Source organism: Carcharodon carcharias, chromosome 16, assembly GCF_017639515.1.
Source record: "Carcharodon carcharias isolate sCarCar2 chromosome 16, sCarCar2.pri, whole genome shotgun sequence".
NCBI lineage: Eukaryota > Metazoa > Chordata > Chondrichthyes > Lamniformes > Lamnidae > Carcharodon > Carcharodon carcharias.
Window position 1 is genome coordinate 33717256 of NC_054482.1, and position 20917 is coordinate 33738172.

The 20917-nt window shown below is 41.4% G+C and overlaps 1 protein-coding gene across 4 annotated transcripts in view; it reads right to left on the reverse strand.

Moving 5' to 3' along the window:
* The window catches only part of rabgap1l (RAB GTPase activating protein 1-like), a 530937-nt gene that overhangs the window by 465855 nt on the left and 44165 nt on the right, over positions 1-20917 (reverse strand). For 3 of the 4 annotated variants that reach the window (XM_041207935.1, XM_041207936.1, XM_041207940.1), the window contains exons 2-3: positions 12223-12393; positions 798-969 (exon numbers count right to left, since the gene is read on the reverse strand). In XM_041207935.1, the coding sequence (XP_041063869.1) occupies positions 798-969; positions 12223-12363 (313 nt within the window). In that variant the 5' untranslated portion in view covers positions 12364-12393. The remainder of the gene's footprint in view (positions 1-797; positions 970-12222; positions 12394-20917) is intronic. The other variant, XM_041207937.1, reaches the window with a different exon arrangement.

The following is a 20917-nucleotide window of genomic DNA, read 5'->3' on the forward strand; positions in this document are numbered from 1 at the left end:
ACACCATGTTGTCACTGACCTGATCCAAAAATGGAATAACAATTTGTCAAAATATTTGCCAAATATGCTCATTATTCAAATCATATGCAATTAAAAGATAGATTTATAGCCACATCTGTGATATTATATAAGCAGACATCTTTCTGAGGGGCAAAATCTGAAGAGGTCAGGCGAGGCACTGAGAACATGCGTGATGGCAAAAAATGTGATCCAAGGGCCTTTTGGTTGCATAGAGTAAATAGAAAAGCAGTAAAAATGCTTAGAGTAGATTTAACTGGTTAGATACAAAGCCTTGTCAGGGTGGCATAGATTTCCTCTTTAGCGTATTAATTTAGTAGTGTGCTTTGTCATAAATGGGTTGAACACTGGTTTATGCCTAATATCATGTACAAAATGAAGAAGCTGGAAATGGTTTGCAGCAGTTAAAGACATGAAAGAGTAGGGACAGTAAAATAAAATGAATTAAGCAATTAATTAAAATTTCCACTGTCGCAATCAAAGGCAGTAGGAGCTGCAACATTAAATGTTCACCTGAGTCCCATTTACCAGAGTGATATAGGATTAAGAAATATTCATAGTGATCAAGTATGTGCTAGATATCTTATTGATTTCACAATACCATACTTGCCCTCATGAGTGCCAGAGGCTAATATCCTGTGATAACATGAACAGTAAAGACAATAGCACAGAGCAAATTTTTTCTAATGTATTATCAGCATGTTTGTACAATTGTTCCCATGCATCAGAAGTGTGTAGCTATAATTGCTTTAGGTGCATGTCAATGACTATTTCATTACCTTCCACTGTGGAAGAAACCAAGATTAAATGCAGAGGCTTCTGTTTCATCGATGCTTCACATGTCGTCAGGCTTTTATATCCCACCTCACCTTCTGCTCCAGCCATCATATCATCTTTCTGGCCCTCCTCCAGCGCCTTCTTTAGCTGCTGCTCATTCCCATTGCAAGCTATCTGTGGGCAGTGAAGACAAAATTACACGCTGCCATAAAATACTCAACGCATGGACACACACTGGCAAATTGCAATTCAAAGCAATTATTCAGTCAGTGAAAGTCTCGAGTTTGAGATTTTGCTTTTAATTAAAAGATCTGTAGACTAGAAATTTAAATAAAATTGGCACTTGCCTGCATAAATCATGATCTCGTAATTTACATTTACAACAAGCTGCTTCATTTCACAATTACTCTGCATCTCGAAAGTAATGGTGAACCTGGCAGTATTTGGCAATTATCATTACTGGTACTGTAGTGCTTTAAGTACTCTTACTAGATAAAATTCCAGGGAACTTCTTAAGTAAATTTTAGTGCTATGTGCTAAAATCAACATTCTGTGAATTCTGCACACTGATTAAAAAACTGTAGTAATTATAGTTTTGGGAAATGTTGGACTATAGCTTGAAGAATAATCCTATGCTATAAGATCATGTGATCTGGTAAACCAATGTGTTAGCAGCACGGGGAACCTCTACAAGGGAGTACTTCTTTACTTATGAGGTTTGATGCACACGTGTATTTGCTGTCTTGTAAATAAAGTCAAATGTTTCCACTAAGAAAAGTGGTCTGAAGATCAACTCAAAACCAAACAGGCGACAAGGATAAATCAGAATCGGTGCTGTACCTCGACCAGTGATTGAGAGTATCTAAGTTCGTTAAAAACAACAGAAGATATACTCATCCGAAATTCCAGAGTTTGGCAGAATCGATCCCTTTGAGCCAGCCACAGATGATTGGTCTCAATATATAAAACGTCTTGCATCCTTCTTTCAAGCAAACAAAATCATGGGGGAAGAAAAGAGGAGATCAATCCTCCTGAGTACTTATAAGAGCAAAACCTACAGTTGGATTTGAAGCTTGACAGTCCCCAGTGCCCCAGATTCAAAAGCTTTCAGTGAATTTGTAGACCTCGTTAAGGGACATCTTCAACCCAAGCCCTGAGTCACAATGCAGAGGTTCAGGCTCAATTCAAGAAGTAGAGCCCCATGTGAGATAATTGCTACCTACGTGGCAAAATTAAAGCAATTAACGGAATATTGTGATTTCGGTGAAACCCTGAATGGCATCCTCAGAGATCGTTCAATATGTGGCATGCAGTAAGACACCATTCAGCAAAGATTGCTGTCTGAAACTGGCTGGCTTGATTTTAAGAAAACGTTAGAAATAGTGCTGGTGATGGAAGGCGCTGTAAAGAATTCACAAGCAATTCAAAGGGTGCAAAATGGTGCCGTACTCCAAATCGGGCAGGAACAGTCAGCCAAAAGTGGCGCAAAAGGCCGGGGCTCCACTGCGAAGCGGGAAACAGCCACTGCTAAACGAAAAATGAGAGGAAACTGAACTGAAAAGTAACTTTCAGCGGTGTGGGAACATTCAGTCTTCTAGCGACTGGTAATATAAAAAAGTAGGATGTTATTTTTGTCACAGAAGTGGACACATAATGCGACAGTGAAAAGCAAGGATTAAACAGGCTTCCAAACAACCAACGAAGTCCATAAGACATAGGAGAAGTAGGCCATTCAGCCCATCAAGTCTGCTCCACCATTCAATGACATCATGGTTGATCTGATAATCCTCAATTCCACTCTCCTGCCTTTTCATCCATAACCCTCGATTCCCTTTCTGATTAAAAATATGTCAATCCAAGCCTTGAATATACTTAATGACCCAGCCTCTACAGCCCTCTGTGGTAAGGAATTCCACAGATTCACTACCTTCTGAGAGAAGAAATTCCTCCACATCTCTGTCTTAAATGGGCGATCCCTTACTCTGAGATTATGCCCTCTGGTCCTAGACTCTCCCACAAGGGGAAACAACCTCTCAGCATTAACTCTGTCAAGTAGAATCTTATATGTTTCAATAAGGTCGCCTCTCAATCTTCTAAACTCCAATGAGTACAGGCCCAACCTATTCAACCTCTCCTCACAAGATAAGATGATCCCATATCCGGGATCAACCTAGTGAACCTTCTCTGGACTGTCTCCAATGCCAGTATATTTATCCTTAGATAAGAGGCCCAAAACTGCTCACAGTATCCCAGGTGTGGTCTAACTATGCCTTGAATAGTTTAAGCAAGGCTTCCTTATTTTCATACTCCATTCCCTTTGAAATAAAGGTCAATATTCCATTTGCCTTCCCTATTACCTGTTGAATTTGTACGTTAGCTTTTTGGGATTCAGGCACAAGGACTCCCAAATCCCTCTGTGCTGCAGCTTTCTCCATTTAAATAATATTCAGCTCATCTATTCTTCCTGCCAAAGTGCATAACCTCATATTTTCCCACATTTTATTCCGTATGCCTAGTTTCTGCCCACTCATTTAACTTATATCGCTCTGCAGACTCTTTGTGTCATCCTCACTACTTGCCTTCCCACCTTTTTGTGTCATCCGCAAACTTGATGATAGTACATTCACTTCCCTCATCCATATATATTGTAAATAATTGTGGCCCCAGCATTGATCCCTGTGGCACACTCAGCCCTGTCAACCCTGCAAAGTCCTCCTTACTAACATCTGGGAGTTAGTGCCAAAATTGGGAGAGCTATCTCACAGACTCGTCAAGCAACAGCCTGAAAATGTCATCCTCACGGAATCATATCTTACAGACAATGTCCCAGACACCACCATCACCATCCCTGGGTATGTCCCGTCCCACCGGCAGGACAGACCTAGCAAAGGTGGCGGCAGAGTGGCATACAGTCAGGAGGGAGTTGCCTTGGGAGCCCTCAACATCGACTCCAGACCCCATGAGTTCTCATGGCATCAGATAAAAGATGGGCAAGGGAATCTCCTACTGATTATCACGTACCGCCCTCCCTCAACTTATAAATCAGTGCTCCTCCATAGCAAGGGCACAGGATGTACTCTGGGTGTGGGACTTCAACGTCCACCGCCAAGAGTGGCTCGGTAGCACCACTACTGAACAAGCTGGCAGCGTCCCAAAGGACATAGCTGCTAGGACTGGGTTTGCGGCAGGTGTTCAAGGAACCAATGAGAGGGAAAAACATACTTGACCTCATCCTCACCAAACTACCTGCCACAGATGCATCTGTCCATGATGGTATGGGTAGGAGTGGATACCGCACAGTCGTTGTGGAGATGAAGTCCTTGGTTCACATTGAGGGTACCCTCCATCGTGTTGTGTGGCACTACCACCATGCTAAGTGGGATAGATTTTGAACAGATCTAGCAACTCGAGACTGGGCATCCAATGATTGGAGTCATAACTAGCACAAAGTAAGACGGTTGCGGTTGTTGGAGGTCAGTTACCTCAGCTCCAGGACATCACTGCAGGAGTTCCAAAGGGTCATGTCCCTGGCACAACCATCTTTAGCTGCTTCATCAATAACCTTCCTTCCATCATAAAGTCAAAAGTGGGGATGTTCTCTGATGATTGCACAATGTTCAGCATCATTCATGACTCCTCAGATATTGAAACAGTCCATGTCCAAATGCAGCAAGACCTGGACAATATCCAGGCTTGGGCTGACAAGTGGCAAGTAACATTTGCACTACACAAGGGTCAGGCAATGACCATCTCCTACAAGAGAGAATCCAATCATCGCCTCTTGATGTTCAATGGCATTACCATCACTGAAACCCCCACTATCAACATCCTGGGGGTTACCATTGACCAGAAACTGAACCTGACTAGCCATATAAATACTGTGGCTACAAAAGCAGATCAGAGGCTAGTGCGACGAGTAACTCACTTCCCGACTCTCCAAAAGCATGTCCACCATCAACAAGGAACAAGGGAACAAGTCAGAAGTGTGATGGAATACTCCCCCACTTGCTTGGATGAGTGTGTTAAAGTGGCCATCACCTTGTTAAAAACAATTGCTAGTTAAACAGGTGATGTGCATTGATTATGCCATCTAAGTAGAATAAAAAGATACAGCTGGGACACTTTGTGTGGAAGCCAGTTGCACTGACAAGTTGTCTTGAAAATAAACCAGCTTGAACCAAAAGACCAGCCTGGGATTAATTCTTCCATCACAATCTCTTATTGTGAATGATAGAATGCAGCTCCCACAGCACTCAAGAAGCTTGGCACCATCCAGGACAAAGCAGCCCGCTTGATTGGCACCACATCCACAAACATTCACTCCCTCCACCACTGATGCACAGTAGCAGCAGTGTGTACCATCTACAAGGTGTATTGCAGGAATTCACCAAGGCTCCTTCGACAGCACCTTCCAAACCCACGACCACTACCATATAGGAGGACAAGGCAGCAGACAGATGGGAAAACTACCATGTAGAAGTTCCCCTCCAAGTCACTTACCATCCTGGCTTGGAAATATATCGCCATTCCTTCACTGTCGCTGGGTCAAAATCCTGGAACTCCCTTCCTAACAGCACTGTGGGTGTACCCATACAACGTAGTCTGCAGCAGCTCAAGAAGACAGCTCACCACCACCTTCTCAAGGGCAACTAGGGATGGGCAATAAATGTTGGCCCAGCCAGCGAAGCCACGTCCCATGAATGAATAAAAAATACTCCACTAGTTACAGGTTGCCATTCCAAAAATGTCCCCCTTATCCCAAGTCTCTGTCTTCTATGAGCTAGCCAATCCTCTATCCATGCTGATATACTACCCCCAACACCATGGGCTCTTATCTATTGAGTAGCCTTATGTGAATGCCTTTTGAAAATCCAAATATATTACATCTACTGGTTCCCCTTTATCTATCCTGCTTGTTGCCTTCTCAAAGAATTCTAATAAATTTGTAGGCAGGACTTCCCCTTCATGAAGCCATGCAGACTGTGTTTGGTTATATTTCTATTAAATCCTTTATAACAGACTAACATTTTCCCAATGACGGATATTAAGCTAACTGGCCTATAGTTACCTGTTCTTTGTCCTTTTTTGAATAAGGATGTTACATTGACAGTTTTCCAATCCTCTGGGACTTTTCCAGAATCTAAGGGTTCTTGGAAGATTACTACCAGTGCATCCAATATCTCTGTAGCTATTTCCTTTAATATCCTAGGGTGCAATGCATTAGGTAAAGGGGACTTATCGACCTTTAGCCCCATTAGTTTCTCTGATACTTTTTCTCTAGAGTTAGTTATTGTATTTATTTCCTCCCCCTTTGCCCCTTGATTATTTATTATTTTTGGAATGCTATTAGTGTCTTCTACTGTGAAGACTGATGCAAAGTATTTATTCAACTCCTCTACTATTTCCTGGTTCCACATTATTATTTCCCCAGCCTCATTCTCTAAGGGGCCTATGTTCGCTTTGGCCTCTCTCTTGCTTTTTATATATTTAAAGAAGCTCTTACTGTTGTTTTTATATTACTTGCTAGTTTACCTCAAAGTTTATTTTCTCGCTTTTCATTATTTTTTTGGTCATCTTTCATTGGTTTTTAAAACCTTCCCAATCCTCTGGCTTACTACTAATCTTTGCCACATTATATTTTTTCTTTCAATGTGACACTATCCCTAACAATGATGTCTGTAGTGTAGAAGGGCCTGAAACAACAAATTCTGACATCTGCTCATTATTCAACATGAAATTTGGGACAACAGAACCAATATTTGTTCCAGTGCAAGTGAATGGTAAACCATTAAAAATGGAAGTAGACACGGGTGCTTCTACCACTGTAACAGGAGAACACACTTTCAGATATTTAAATAAAGATGATCAACAATTAAATTTGGGACAAACATCTGCCCAGTCGAAAACGTACACAGGCAAAGAAATCCAAGTAAAAGGTATCACCAGAGCAATTGTTAATTATAGATATGCCGATATCTACCAGTGGTGGTGCTGAAAGGCAGAGGACCAAGCCTTCTAGGGTGAAATTCGCTAAGGGAAATTAACCTTTATTGGCCGGTGAGATTTCAAAAGGAAGCTGGAAAGGTTTCTGTCTTGAAAAAGGAACAAGGCAAGGTAATTTAGAAAGAGCCTGGAGAGTCCAAGGATCACAACAAGGTGAAAAATGAGTGTGTAAGGATTCAACAACCTTAAGAAATGAAGGTTGCACCATATCATCCGTCATCAAATGGACTGGCTGAAAGGGCAGTACAAACTTTTAAGGCAGGAGTGAAAGGTTAACATTAACGCAAAAAACTGCAGATGCTGGAAATCCAAAAGAAAAATAAAAATACCTGGAAAAACTCAGCAGGTCTGGCAGCATCTGCGGAGAGGAACACAGTTAACGTTTCAAGTCTGTATGACTCTTCAACAGAACTGTTCTGTTGAAGAGTCATACAGAGTCGAAACGTTAACTGTGTTCCTCTCCACAGTGAAAGGTTGACAGGTGACTCGCTGGAGACCAAACTTGTTTGGTTGGTCCCCCCCCCCCACCAACCCCATGACAGGAGCGGCACCTGCAGAATTATTGATGAGACGCCATCTTTGGACAAAACTGAGCCTAATACTTTCCAATTTGGAGGGGAAAGTGAAGAAAAGTCAAATGAACCAAAAAGCAACTCATGACTTGATTAGCCATGTGAGACAATTTACTGTTGGAGAAGCAGTATATGTAAAGAAGTTTAGTGGAGACCAAAGTGGTTACCTGGTAAAGTAAATTCAGTAACCGGACCATTGTCATACCATGTGAAAGTGGAGGGCCGGATCACCCATAAGCATGTGGATCATTAAAGAAAAAGAGAGATACAACGGCAAGATATTGTTCCAGCTGTAACCACTGGTTCCTGTTGAAGATGCACAACCAAGGGCAGACATGCCCGGTACCTCTATCAGAGTGGAAGACACTGGTAATGAGGCACCTGACATCAAAGTGGTTCCAGAGAATGTTTCCTACAAAAGAATCCGAAGGCGTGGAGCTGAGCTGTTCCATACGGATCAGGAAACCACCTGAAAGACTGAACTTGTAATTTCATGACCTGTGTAAATATTATAATGTCATGAGATAAATATCCTTGCAAATAAAAAATGCACAGGAAAGTTTCTATGCTGTACGATCACGTAATCTGGTAAACCAATGTGTTAGCAGCATGGGGAACCTCTACAAGAGAGTACTTCATTAGTTATGGAGTTGGATGTACAGGTGTAGTTGCTATTGCTGTCTTGTAAATAAAGTCAAAGGTTTCTACTAAGAAAAGTTGTCTGATGATCAACTCTATAACAAAAACTAATTGAATGCATGGGATATAGTTTACGATAATTTTCTGGTGTCCAGTCCTGATAATTCAAAGCCATTTTCTTGTGCTAATTTTTTTTGAATCAAGTAATTCAAGTTAAGCTCTGTCCTAGGCGTGCTGCACTGTTCTAGAGAAGCTCAACGTAAGCTTGAGGAACAGCCCCTCTGATGAGGCACTTCACAGTCTTCCAGACTCTCTGAGTTCAACTTCAGACCATAATCTCTGCCCAATTTTGTTTCCTTTTGTTTGTTTTGGTTCTTTCATTTTTTTTGCTTTCAGTCAGCAGCACACTTGCTCTAGCCATACCTTAAGCTTCTTTGTTTCTTTTCTTGCCCCATCTCCATTCCCTTTGGTCTCGGAAGACCAACTCTTCTGTCAGTCAAACTCTCCTGTCTTCCACCCTATCACAGACCTTTTTGTCCTTGTCCCATCCACCTCTTGCTCAAAACCCATTATATCTCCAACTTTTCCTTGTTCTGATGAAAGGTTGCAGACCTGAAATGTTAACCGTTTTTCTCTCTCCACAGATGCTGCCATAACTCGCTGAGTATTTCGAACATACGAATTAGGAACAGGAGTAGGCCACTCAGACCCAGCATTTCCAGTTTTTATTTCAGACTTCCAGCATCCTCAGTATTCTGCTTTTCAATTCAAATTAAGCAACTGAGATAACAAAATATAGGAGGCTTTTCATTGCTAAAAACTATTGTACTAGCTAATTATTTAAATCAAATAACTATGAATTAACATGTGGGGATTGTATATTAAATTCTTGAGACTTCATGACTGTCATGTTTAGAAGCATTTCTTTAAGGCTTCTGAAGTATAACAGTCACATCTGCGTCAACTACTATTCATGGATAACACTATAATTCAGTCTTCCAAGTTCTAGTGGCCCAGGTCAACCCAGCATTTTTGTCGAGAACAAACACAATCTATATAAAACAAAACTGCCCATTTCCTCCAATTTACTACAAACAGCTTGAAAGGCTCACTCATTTCACAACAAGATCAAAATACAAAGGCTTTTTTTAGTAAGTGTTATAATTCAGTACAGTAATTTACAATGGAAAGAAAATAGTTTCAAAAGGAGCTTAGTTCTAGAGAGAAATCACACTAGTGTTGGGCTTGACTCAGGAAGGAAAGGAAAGCCATGCAATCACTATGCAATAGTGAGCGTAAAAGAAAGACATGAAGCACTTTGAGCAGAGGGAACTCCATAAGGAATGCTTTTGAACATCCATAAAACATCAATTTGTACTTTCCCTCAAGCACAAAGATACTCAAGCGAACCTAGCATTTCAGGCGTACACTATTTCCCCTGCACGCACAAAGAACTCAGGCTGAATTATGACACTGTGTTGGAGTGGAATCAAAGACTGGCAGGTAAAATAGTTATTGAGCAATGGGGAGATAGTTCAAATAGAGAGACATTCCCATGAGGAGCAAAGGAATTGGAGTTCCCTCGATGAATAAAACTGAAGGAGATTAAAATGAAACAGAAAAAGGATATGTATGGTAAATGTCAGGCTCATAATTCATAATTAGGCTGAGCAAAAAAAATACCCAGTGAATTGAAAAAGGAAATAAGTATGGCAGAGACGGTGCAGGGGTATAAGAATATATCAGCAGCCACATCAAGGAGAACACAAATGTCTTTGATAAACACACAAATATAAAAATGGTAGCCAAAGGAAGAATAGGTCCAATTAAACACAAAAAAGAGATCATCTTGAGGCGGGAGAGGGCACTGCTAAGGTACTAATCGGGTACTTTGCATCTGTCTTCATGAAGACAAGGAGACCACTAATGGAACAGAAAAAAACAGTGGCAATAGAGAAACTTGCCAAGGTAAAAAAAGACACAAAATGTTAGCAGTGCTCAAAGTAGAAAGTTACTCAGTCCAGATGGGATGTATCCTAGGTTGCTAAGCTGGGGAGGCTCTGGCCATCCTCCTTGGTTATAAGTGTGATGCCAGAGCATTGGAGGAAATGGTGCAAATGTTACAGCAAGTTACAATGATTAGGAGTGCACTGCCTGAAAGAGAGTGATGGAAGCAGATTCGTTATTAACTCTCAAAAGGGAACTGAATTAATTCCTGAAGTGGAAATATGTGCACGAATATGGAGAAAGAGAAGTAGAGTAGGACTAACTCTTCAAAGAGCTGGCACAGGCACAGTGGGCATCATCTTTCTGTGATTCCATAAAATCCTCACCCAGTGCAAGGTCAGCAGGACTGATAAAAGCAATGATCACTCCCACACCTGGAGCTGAATTTGATCTTCCAGGAGCTGGCACAGTCACTTCAGGTTAATAAAGATTCCCTTAGGATCACGACTGATGCATACTAAGAAGCTCACTCACTGCATCTGAAGACAAGACAATTTATGCGGACCCTATTAATTTTGCAATCTCAAGCGCGTTGATTTTTTGAAGTATTAAAGAAACTTTCAAATGAAAGTTCATCTGAGGATTTTTTTCTTCAACTGATCTTTTCCTCATCCCTTCTTAGCTGCAATCTGCAATCCAGATTGCACTCATTCCTTCTTAGAATCCTGACATTCACTGAAGAAAAAATCTAATTACTTGGAGTTTTTTGCCAGAGGGCCTAAAGCAAACCTGGTACATTTAACAGGCGTGGAAAACAAGAGTGATTACACAAATTAACAAGTGAAGAGGGCACTCAAGTAGAGTGCATACCTCCATCATGCTGCATTAACTCAACATTATTACAATTATGCAGCTCTTTCTTGAGGCTTTTCTCTGCTGGTTGATGCTCTGTAACTATAAAGCTGAAAAAAATAAATATTTCAGGCTAATCCATGTCCAACAGCCTGCTCTGAAAACTCTGCACACATTTTGACATCTGTGACAATCCACAACATTCTAAAACAAACAACATTCTCAATCAAATGACCCAAAGGTCCTTTTAAAAAGAGTCAATTCGCCCTATCTCCCAAAGTTAATGGGATGCTTTAAAAAATTCCAGGATCCGGATCTGCATTTTCACCAAAAACTAATCAGTTCTTCCTTGGGCAATTCTCTACCTGTGTACCAAGTTTCATTGGAATCCGTCCATTAATTTGAGAGATATATTGTTTACAGACAAACCAACTAACAGGGATTAAGACATTATCCCCACCCACCTTCAGCGGTGGAGATAATTAGGGTCACAAATCATTTGAATGCCATATGTGACAGTCAGCTGCATACAAAAGTATAGCACTGCCCATATATGTCATTTGCATCACGTACAATCCAGATTGCACTTAGTACATTTTTAGAACATACATCATCGAGGGGCGGTATGAGCCAAAATAGATACTTCAAAACAAACTGAATTTTTTTCTTTGGCATTACTATAAAGGTAGATTGCAGAGGAGAAAAGGGAGGTAGCGAGGTGAAGGGTATTAGAATCATAGAATGGTTACAGCACAGGAGGAGACTATTCGGCCCGTCATGTCTGTGGCAGTTCTCCGCAAGAGCAATTCACCCAGTTCCACTCCTAAGTCTTTTCTCCACAGCACTGCAAATTTTTCCTCTTCATATAACTGCCCAATTTTCTTTCAAAAGCCACTACTGAATGTTACAGGTAAAATTTCAGAGACTGGAATCAAAGTGGTGGAAGGCTCGGCCACCAACGATGATGCATATTGGGGGGGCGGGGGGGGGGGGGGCCACACGCAAGGACGAGTCAGAAGAAAGAAGAGTTGCAGGAAGTTTTAGCACTACAAGAGGATACAGAAATAGGAATGTGCACAGCTATGGAAGGAGTTAAACGCAAAGATGAGAACTTTTAAGTCTAAGATGTTGTGGAACCATCAGTGAAGGCGGGAATGAAAGGTTTGCAGAGCTTGTTGAGAATTAGGATAGAAGGGACAAAAGTTTGGACAAGATGCAGCTTATGGAGACTAGACGGCATGTGGCTGGTCAAGAAAGAACTGGAATAATTAATTCCAGAGATGGCAGAGACATGGATGACAGATTAAGCAGCAGAGGCGAGGCTTACAGAGAGGGTGAACAAACATGCTTGTTTTAAGCATGCACCAAAACTTCATCCTTAGAACTATATGCAAAAAAATAAACTCCTGATTACCTTTAGTGCTGGCTTTTCCTCTCCATTGGTTGAGGAAGAATCTTCTGCTTGCTGAGGCACAAGGACAAACTCCTCACTGTTCAATGTGGAAACAGAGTCCGATGAACCACTCACCTTGCGCAAAGAAGCTTGATCATCCATTTCTCAATCAGTACAACGCACAGCAACAACCTGCAAATGAGAGATTACAATATGCATATGGGCCTTTAAAGTCAATGTTTATTGCTGATTTTCAAAAAAATTCCTTCTGGCTAAAAAACAAAACAGAAAAAAAAAGAGAAAAATCCTGCTTATGTTTTCAACATCACTGAAGTTTAAGAAATAAAATTAGAAGAGACAATTAAGCTAAATGATATATCTGAATCATTTGCACAGTTCACAGACACCACTTAGATGAGCCTTAAAGTTCTGAGAAGTATATGCTCCCAGCAGTTACGCTAAGTATTGGGTTTTACATCATTTCTTATCCACTTGGGGTTGAGCACCCAATAGGCTGTATTACTCACACATTACTCATGCATAATATGCTAATTATACTGAATTTCGAAATGTAGGCAGGTTCAATGCAACTGTGCCAACATCACATCACTGAATACATCTAAATAGGTCTACGCCCTGTGCATCTGAAAATATTACTCTTCAGTTGGCCTACAAAAACACTGCAGGTTTATTTACTATCTGAGCAATTTCCTTGAGGAGTCACTTTGCCTCCCCTGGACATCTTACCTAGAATTAAGAATGCACCATGAATGTCAAGGAAACAATGTACTATCAGTCTACAGCATAGTTAGAAAGTCAATACACTGTCTTACATGACTATTGGGAAAAGGCCCATCAGTCTGCCCTCTGTATTAACTCTCCCACCCCAAAACTCCTTTGCATTTAATGAACAGAGCACAGATCCCATTTTTCCAATAGTACTTTGGCTGTTGATGCCCTCAAATTAATATATTTCTCACACTTCACTTTTGATGTCAGTTGCTTAACTCCAGTGTGAATACAGCAAGTAGGAGCTCATGTAAAAAAGCTACAAATAATATGATCCAAAGAACTTCTCAAGTTGCTTCCTTGTGTGGTACTGCAAACTAGGCCGTAGAACTGTGCATTGTGTCACATGTTGCTTGAAAACAAATTGGGGAAGTGTGTATTAAATAGAGGGGAATAGTGACAAAATACAGTAAAACATTTATAAATTTGAAGAGATGTGCAATTGGCAAATGAAGTGCAATATAGGTTAAGTGTGAAGTAGAACATTTTGGTTGGAAGGTTAAGGAGATCACAGGGTACTTCTTGAAAATAAGTGTCTAAATGGAGTAGAGGAACAAAAGGATCTGGGAGTATGGAGACACAGATCATTAAAATTAGTAGCACAGTTTAATAAGGCCACTTTAAAAGAGAGCAAACAAAGCACTGGAATGGAAGGACCGGATTGAGAAACAGAGACATTACATTGAACTTGTATAGATAGAGCCTTGCTTAGACCACACTTAATACTGCGAACAGTTCTGGTTTCCATATTATCAAAATATAGAGGCACTGAGGTGGTGTAAAAAAGATTTACTAGAATGATACCAGAACTGATCAAATTCAAAACAGGCAGTGCTCTCTATCGTCTGTGACGACTGAAATCCTTAACCAAAGTATCAGAGATGACATGGGAATTGCTGTTTGCCGATGACTATGCCTTCACTGTAAGCATGGCCTTCAAAGGACCAGGGACTGATGACTATGGGCTAACCATCTTAAGGAAGACAGGAATACTCTACCAACCACCTCCAAAGTCTGACTGTACCCCATCTACAATAACTATCAATTACATAACCCTGAAGACTGTCAGTAACTTCACCGATCTCAGAAGGACAATTTGAAATGTCTGCATTGACAGCGAGGTGCCAAATAGAATTGCCAGAGCAAGCTCAGCATTTGCCCATTTGCACAAGAGACGGTGGAGGAAACAAGGTATCAAACTTACAACAAAACCAGCTGTGTTCAAAAGTGTGGTAATACCTACTCTCCCATATATGAGGCACGGACTACCTACTGCAGATTCATTATGCAATTGGTCAGGTTCCACATGAGATGCAGTCAGAACATCGGAGGCATCAAAAAGGACAAGCACCCAATGCTCTGGTACTTCAAAGAGCAGAAAAGTCCAGAATTGAAGATAGGTAGGAAAGTAAGTTGTGAAGAGGATGTAAGGAGGCTACAAAGGGACATAGGTAGGTTGAGTGAGTAGGCAGAAATCTGGCAAAGCAAGTGTAATGTGGACAGATATGAAATTGTCCATTTTGACCGGAAGAATAAAAAAGAAGCATATTATCTAAATGATGAGAGATTGCAGAGCTCTGAGATGCAGAGGGGTCAGCGTGTCCTAGTGCATGAACCTCAAAAAGGTCAGTGTGCAGGTACAGCAGGTAATTCGGAAAGCTAATAGAATGTTACCATTTATTGCGAGGGGAATTGATTATAGAAGTGAGGAGATTATGCCTCAGTTGTACAGGGCGCTGGTGAGACCACATCTGAAGTATTGTGTCCTGTATTAGTCTCCTTTTTTAAGGAAGGATGTAAACGCGTTAGCAGTTCAAAGAAGGCTTACTAGACTAATATCAGGAATGGGCAGGTTGTTTTATGAGGAAAGGCTGGACAGGTTAGGCTTGTAACAACTGGAGGTTCGAAAAGTAAGAGGCGACTTGATTGAAACATTTAAAATCCTGAGGGGTCTTGACAGGGTGGATGTGGAGAGGATGTTTCCTCTGATGGGAGAATTTAGAACTAGGGGTCAAGATTTAAAAATAAGGGGTCGCTCATTTAGAGATGAAGAGAATTTTTTTCTGTCAGAGGGTCAAAAGTCTTTGGAACTCTCATCCTTAAAAGGTAGTGGAAGCAGAGCCTTTGAATATTTTTTTAAGGCAGAGCTGGATAGATTCTTGATTAACAAGAGGATGAAAGGTTATCGGGGTAGGCAGGTATGTGGAGTGGAGGTTACAATCAGATCAGCTGTAAATCTTATTGAATGGCAGAACAGGCTCGAGGGGCTGAGTGGCCTGCTCTTGCTCCAAATTCACATGTTCATAGCATCATCCAGTTCAGATGGCTGGAACATATAGTACGTATGTCAGACAATCAAATCCCCAAGGTGGTCATGTATTCACAACTCAAAATTGGACACTGCCTGCGAGGTAGGTTGGAGTTAAGGCTCAAGGGCTCTTTGAAGGTGAGCCTCAAGAAATGTGGCATGTCCAACACAGACTGGGAGAAAAGCGAGCAATAAAGACAGCCTTGGGGAGCAATCTCAAGTAGTGATGTTGTTTCCTTCCAACAGCAAAGGACAAAAGGCAAGCTAGAAAGGCTAGGCAGTCCCAACAAAATCAAACAATTCATCCTTGCCCACATTGTGGAAAGCCATAACTGCAATCAGCCGCCACAGAATGCACAACAGTTGGCTCCACACATGCAAGAAACAGTCATCTTCGATAATGGAGGGAAACCAACAACACCAACTAGAAGTGAGGGGTTAAGCCTACCCAAAGTTTGAACAGATTGGGGATCTTTTCTCTAGAAAAGAGAAAACTGATGGGTGGCCTGATAGAGGTTAAGTTATGAAAAGTTTGATAGGGTAGAGAAGAGATGTTCCCTCATGGGCAAGACTGAGAGGCCACAAATACAAGATAGTCACTAAAAAGGAATTTGGGAAAAACTCCTTTAACCAGACAGAAGTCAGAATGTGGAAAAGTTACTGGGGTTATGCAGGTAGGTGGAGTGGAGGTTATAATCAGATCAGCCATAATCTTCCCCACAAGGCGTGGTTGAGGTGAACAGCATGGATACACTTATAGGGGAAGTTACGCATGAGGGAGAAAGGAATAGAGGATATGTTGACGGTGTAGTATAAGGACGTTCAGCAGAGCAATGGACGGAAAAACAGTACTACCCACAGTATGATGTAGAGAATCACATGATGGTAAACTGTGTACACAGTCTGGAAGGAGCCAGCACCCGTGCATGGCAGTACCTTGGATACGTACATAGCTATAGGTTACCAATAAACAGTTTACGTTCAACCATACAAGCCCCCAGAATTCTTAGTGAAACACCAAACAACCTTACAACAGACGGGGTTAGATGGAAAAGGATGAAAAGAGGTTTGCGTGGAACATAATCACCAACATGGATTTGATGGGCCAAAGAGTCTGTTTCTATGCTGTAAATAGAATGTAACTTACGTAATAAATTCATCAGGCAACATGATAACAGAACTACATGACAGACATGCATCTTGAAATTCACAAAGATAAGGCAGAAGTCCTCTTTCTGAGGGTCATAAATTGACAGAAATTATCTTTTTATATACAAATTCACCAACCCAGGAAATTATTTTGGGATACACTGTTTGAATGGTGCCACTTAAGGCCATTGCCAAGAATTCAAGAAGCCCTTTCAAACTTAAACCAGGGTTACCTTTGAGGTTCTGTGGGTGGGTGTTTTAAGCCGATCACCAAGGGATTTGCCACTCATCCCAAAACAGACCTCAATGGTCATCTTCAATATCTTGGACATGAAGTTGACAGAGAAAGCTTAAATCCACAGCCATGCATGATAACAGATTACAATCAAGCAACAGTCCAGTCACCTAAATCTTGAGGACCTGCTTTAAACAAGGGTGGAGCAGTTCCCTCTAAAAAGTTGAAATAATCGATCCATGGGTTACAGATACAAAGCCTTTGATTGTGAAATGCCTGTATATTTCGGCATCCCTTGTCTGCAAGGTTCCTTGCACAAATCCTCTGTTATTTCCAGTAATCTAGTATTTGGACTCATTTTCTTTGCGCTGGGTTCTCAAGAGAGCTGCTCTGTTACTTTTCTGTTGACCCTATACTTGACAGAAAGGCAGCAGAGTCAAAAGAATTATAATCTCAACTAATTTGACCATCAGGCACAGTCCAACCAAGGCTTCTTGAAAGGAACACCTTCAGTCTGTCCACAAGCATGACCCAGACCTCCCTGTCACTTGCCATTTCAACACACCACCCTGCTCTCATGCCCACATGTCCATCCTTGGCCTGCTGCAATGTTCCAGTGAAACTCAATGCAAACTGGAGGAACAGCACCTCATCTTCCGACTAGGTACCTTACAGCCTTCCGGGCTGAATATTGAGTTCAACAACTTCAGATCATGAACTCTCTCCTCCATCCCCATCCCCTTTCCGATCCCCTTTTCCCAATAATTTATAATTTTTTTTCAATATACTTTTTTAATATATTTTTCTTTTCCCACCTATTTCTATTATTTTTAAACTTAATTCCATACATTGTTTTATCTCCATCTTTCAGCCTATTTCAATCCCTTCCCCCCACCCAACCCCCACTAAGGCTATCTGTCACTTGCTCATCCTGCTTTCTGCCCTTAATGTCACCATTGGTACATTTCTTAGCAAATATCACCACCGTCAACACCCCTTTGACCTTTTGTTTATGACATCTTTGGCAATCTCTTCTTTGCCTCCACCTAGGCACTCTATCCAACTCTACCTGTCCCCACTCCACCACCCCCCTCAACCAACTTATATTTCACCTCATTTCTATTTTTCCTTAGTTCTGATGAAGAGTCATACAGACTCGAAACATTAACTATTATCGTCTCCACAGATACTGTCAGACCAGCTGAGTTTTTCCAGCTATTTTTGTTTTTGTTTCAGATTTCCAGCATCTGCAGTATTTTGCTTTCATTCTTGAAAATGCTTGTTGGCTAAGGAAAGAAAAGAACCTTAAAGGCTGGAAAATCTGCAGCAAAGGCTTAATAAAAGGGTGAGAATCACCTGGGGATTGCATTTCAAGCTCCACTTTACTTGTGTATTTCAGTCATTGAAGAGCTCAACCAAAGAGTCTTCCTGGCACTTGGGAAGACCAAGGGAAGGTCTGTTTCTTCAGAGTCAGACTTTCACCTATATCATGGGAAACGGAGGAAGTGATTATATAGATGGGGTTAGATGGAATAAAGAAAAAAAATGCAGCACCTTAATGTTCTTTCCCTTGTTTAACACTGGGAGAAGCTTCATGCTTTTTATTTTGTGGGTTGAAGGGGCAGACTCTTACAAAATTTGGAAACAGTGTCCGGGCATATACCAGCCTGTGGTAGAACACGCAGTGTATAATGAAAACTTCCCCAGAAAAAGTTGCACCGTGTCTATGACATGAACCCAGTGCACAATATGAAAGTGTTCAATCTCTCCCAACTATTGGAAGATGCTCATGTTATGTCTAAATAAACTCAGGTGAATTGGGAATAATTCACTGCTTTTACATTCCCATATACTCTAGAAGATTCCCAGAATAATAACAGCATGACATAATGACACCAGTATAAAGGACTTCAGTTATGTGGAGAGACTAGGGAAGCTAGGGGTTGCTCTCTAACAGCAAATAAGGTTAAGAAGGTATTTAATATAGTTTCAAATTCAAGAGTTTTGAAAAAAAAGAGAAACTATTTTCATTGACAGTTCATTTTCCACTCCCTTGAAACTTTGGAGATGTTTTTACTATATTTTAACCAGCTTAGTTCTAATGTTGAGATTCTGCGCCTTTGTTCTTAATCATCCGACTACATTCCCTACTTACCCTGCCAATTTGCCACCTTAGTTTTAAAGGGTATTCAGATCAACTTCCCACCTCTCTGGAATATATCAGAGGGCACCGAGAGTTCCAACACAATATTCCAAATGAGGTCCATGTATTGTGTTCGGTCGATAGTGCTTGTAAGCTGTTATTCTACCGCCCAAGCTGGATGGAGAAAAGAAATTGCAGCTGGATGTGGAGCTGGGCCTAGAGAGCTAGACGTCTTTACAGGTTACTCAGTAAAAGCTAAACAAAAACAGAATTACCTGGAAAAACTCAGCAGGTCTGGCAGCATCGGCGGAGAAGAGCAAAGTTGACGCTTTGAGTCCTCATGACCCTTAGGTTTTTCCAGGTAATTCTGATTTTGTTTTGGATTTCCAGCATCTGCAGTTTTTAGTTTTTATCTCAGTAAAATGCTACTCTGGTTTCACATTGAAAGGCTGTCTCTGCAGGCAGGTCAGCATCGCCCAGCAAAGTTTCGCCTATCCTCCACCTACTGAGCACAGCTGAGAAATCAGTTTAGCGTCATAGCAGATTGCCTAAATCACTGTAAAATAAGAGTAAGGCAGGACAGTAATAAATTAGGCTTGTCCATATACAAGAAAAAAACTCACCAAATATATATGTAAATCTCTAAAACCTACTATAGATATGTGATTCATCGGGTGATTTCAGTTGCATTAATTCTATCTTAAACATTACATTCAACTCACAGATTCACTTTTAAAAAGTCATAACAGAGATTTTGATGGCACTTAAGATTACTCAGTAAAGCAAAAATGGGACTATCAGACACTTCCTGTCTGGGTCAGTGCAGATATTGTATGCGTTACTCTCAGACTGGATCCACAAGGTGACGTACACTGCAGTACACTGTCCTCTGATTGGGTAAGGAGGAGGCAAGATGCTGTACACTGTTCTCAGGCTGGGTCAGGGGGGTAAGAAAGAGGTGAGGCTACTGTACACTGTTCTCAGGCTCGGTCAGGGAGAGATGGGACTGCCGAACACTGTCCTTGGACTGGGTTAGGGGAGCAACACCCCTGTACACTGTCCGCAGGCTGGATCAGGAAGAGGCGACACTGCTGTACACTGTTCCTAAGACTGGGTAAGGGAGAAGTGAGACTGCTGTACACAGTCCTCAGATTGTGTCAGAGGAGTGAGACTGCTGTACACTGTACTCAGACTGGGTCAGGGGTAAGGGAGAGATGAGGCCACGGTACACTGTTCCTCAGACTGGTTCAGGGGGCGGGGGGGGGTTAAGAATTGAAGGTGTCTCTTCTCTTTTCATCTAACTCTTCTTATGACCTTAATTCTTACAGGAGCAGAGACTCATAGGTGCTGGACCTCTTGTATTTGCCCATGGCAGCATTGTTATGTGGTGCCAACTGGAGGGGATCAGCAGTGCAACACGCCAAGCCTGTCCTCACTTTATGTCACTATATTCTCACTATACAGCAGGATTTCAGCTGAGAAAGGAAACGTTTTCCTTCCAGGAGCAGAGACGGCCAAACCTGCGAAGTACACCTCCACTTGGACAGCAGATAAATAGAGGGCGAGGCTCGGTGCCTCCACCCACCTTCCGGGAGTGGAGGTAGCCGGACCTGCGTGGGACAACTCTCCTCGCGCAATGGGATGAGTTTGAAAAAACATCCAGGAGTGACATCACAGGAAAACTCTGCTCATTGGTTGGTGAGAAGCTGCTGTCAGGGAGTGTTTTTAAATAGCTTAAAACAGAAAAACATATCATTTATAAAGAAGTAGCTTCTTGGATTTCAGTAAGGAACACTAGCATTATGGAAGTAAAGTTAAATCAAGTCAAAGTGAAATAAAGTAACAAAATAAACCAAAGTAAGATAGTTAGTGTAATTGTAGTTAAGTTAAATTACTAGTAATTTATTCTACTCATTCTACTTACTCTAAGTGTAATAAATAGATTTTAGAGTTTCAGGATGGCAGGTCAGCTTGGCCAAGTGAAGTGTACATCCTGCAGTACGTGTGAAGGCGTGGGCGCACCATGTGTCCCTGACAAACACAGCTGCAGGAAGTGTCACCAGCTGCATAAGCTTGAACTCTGGGTTTCAGA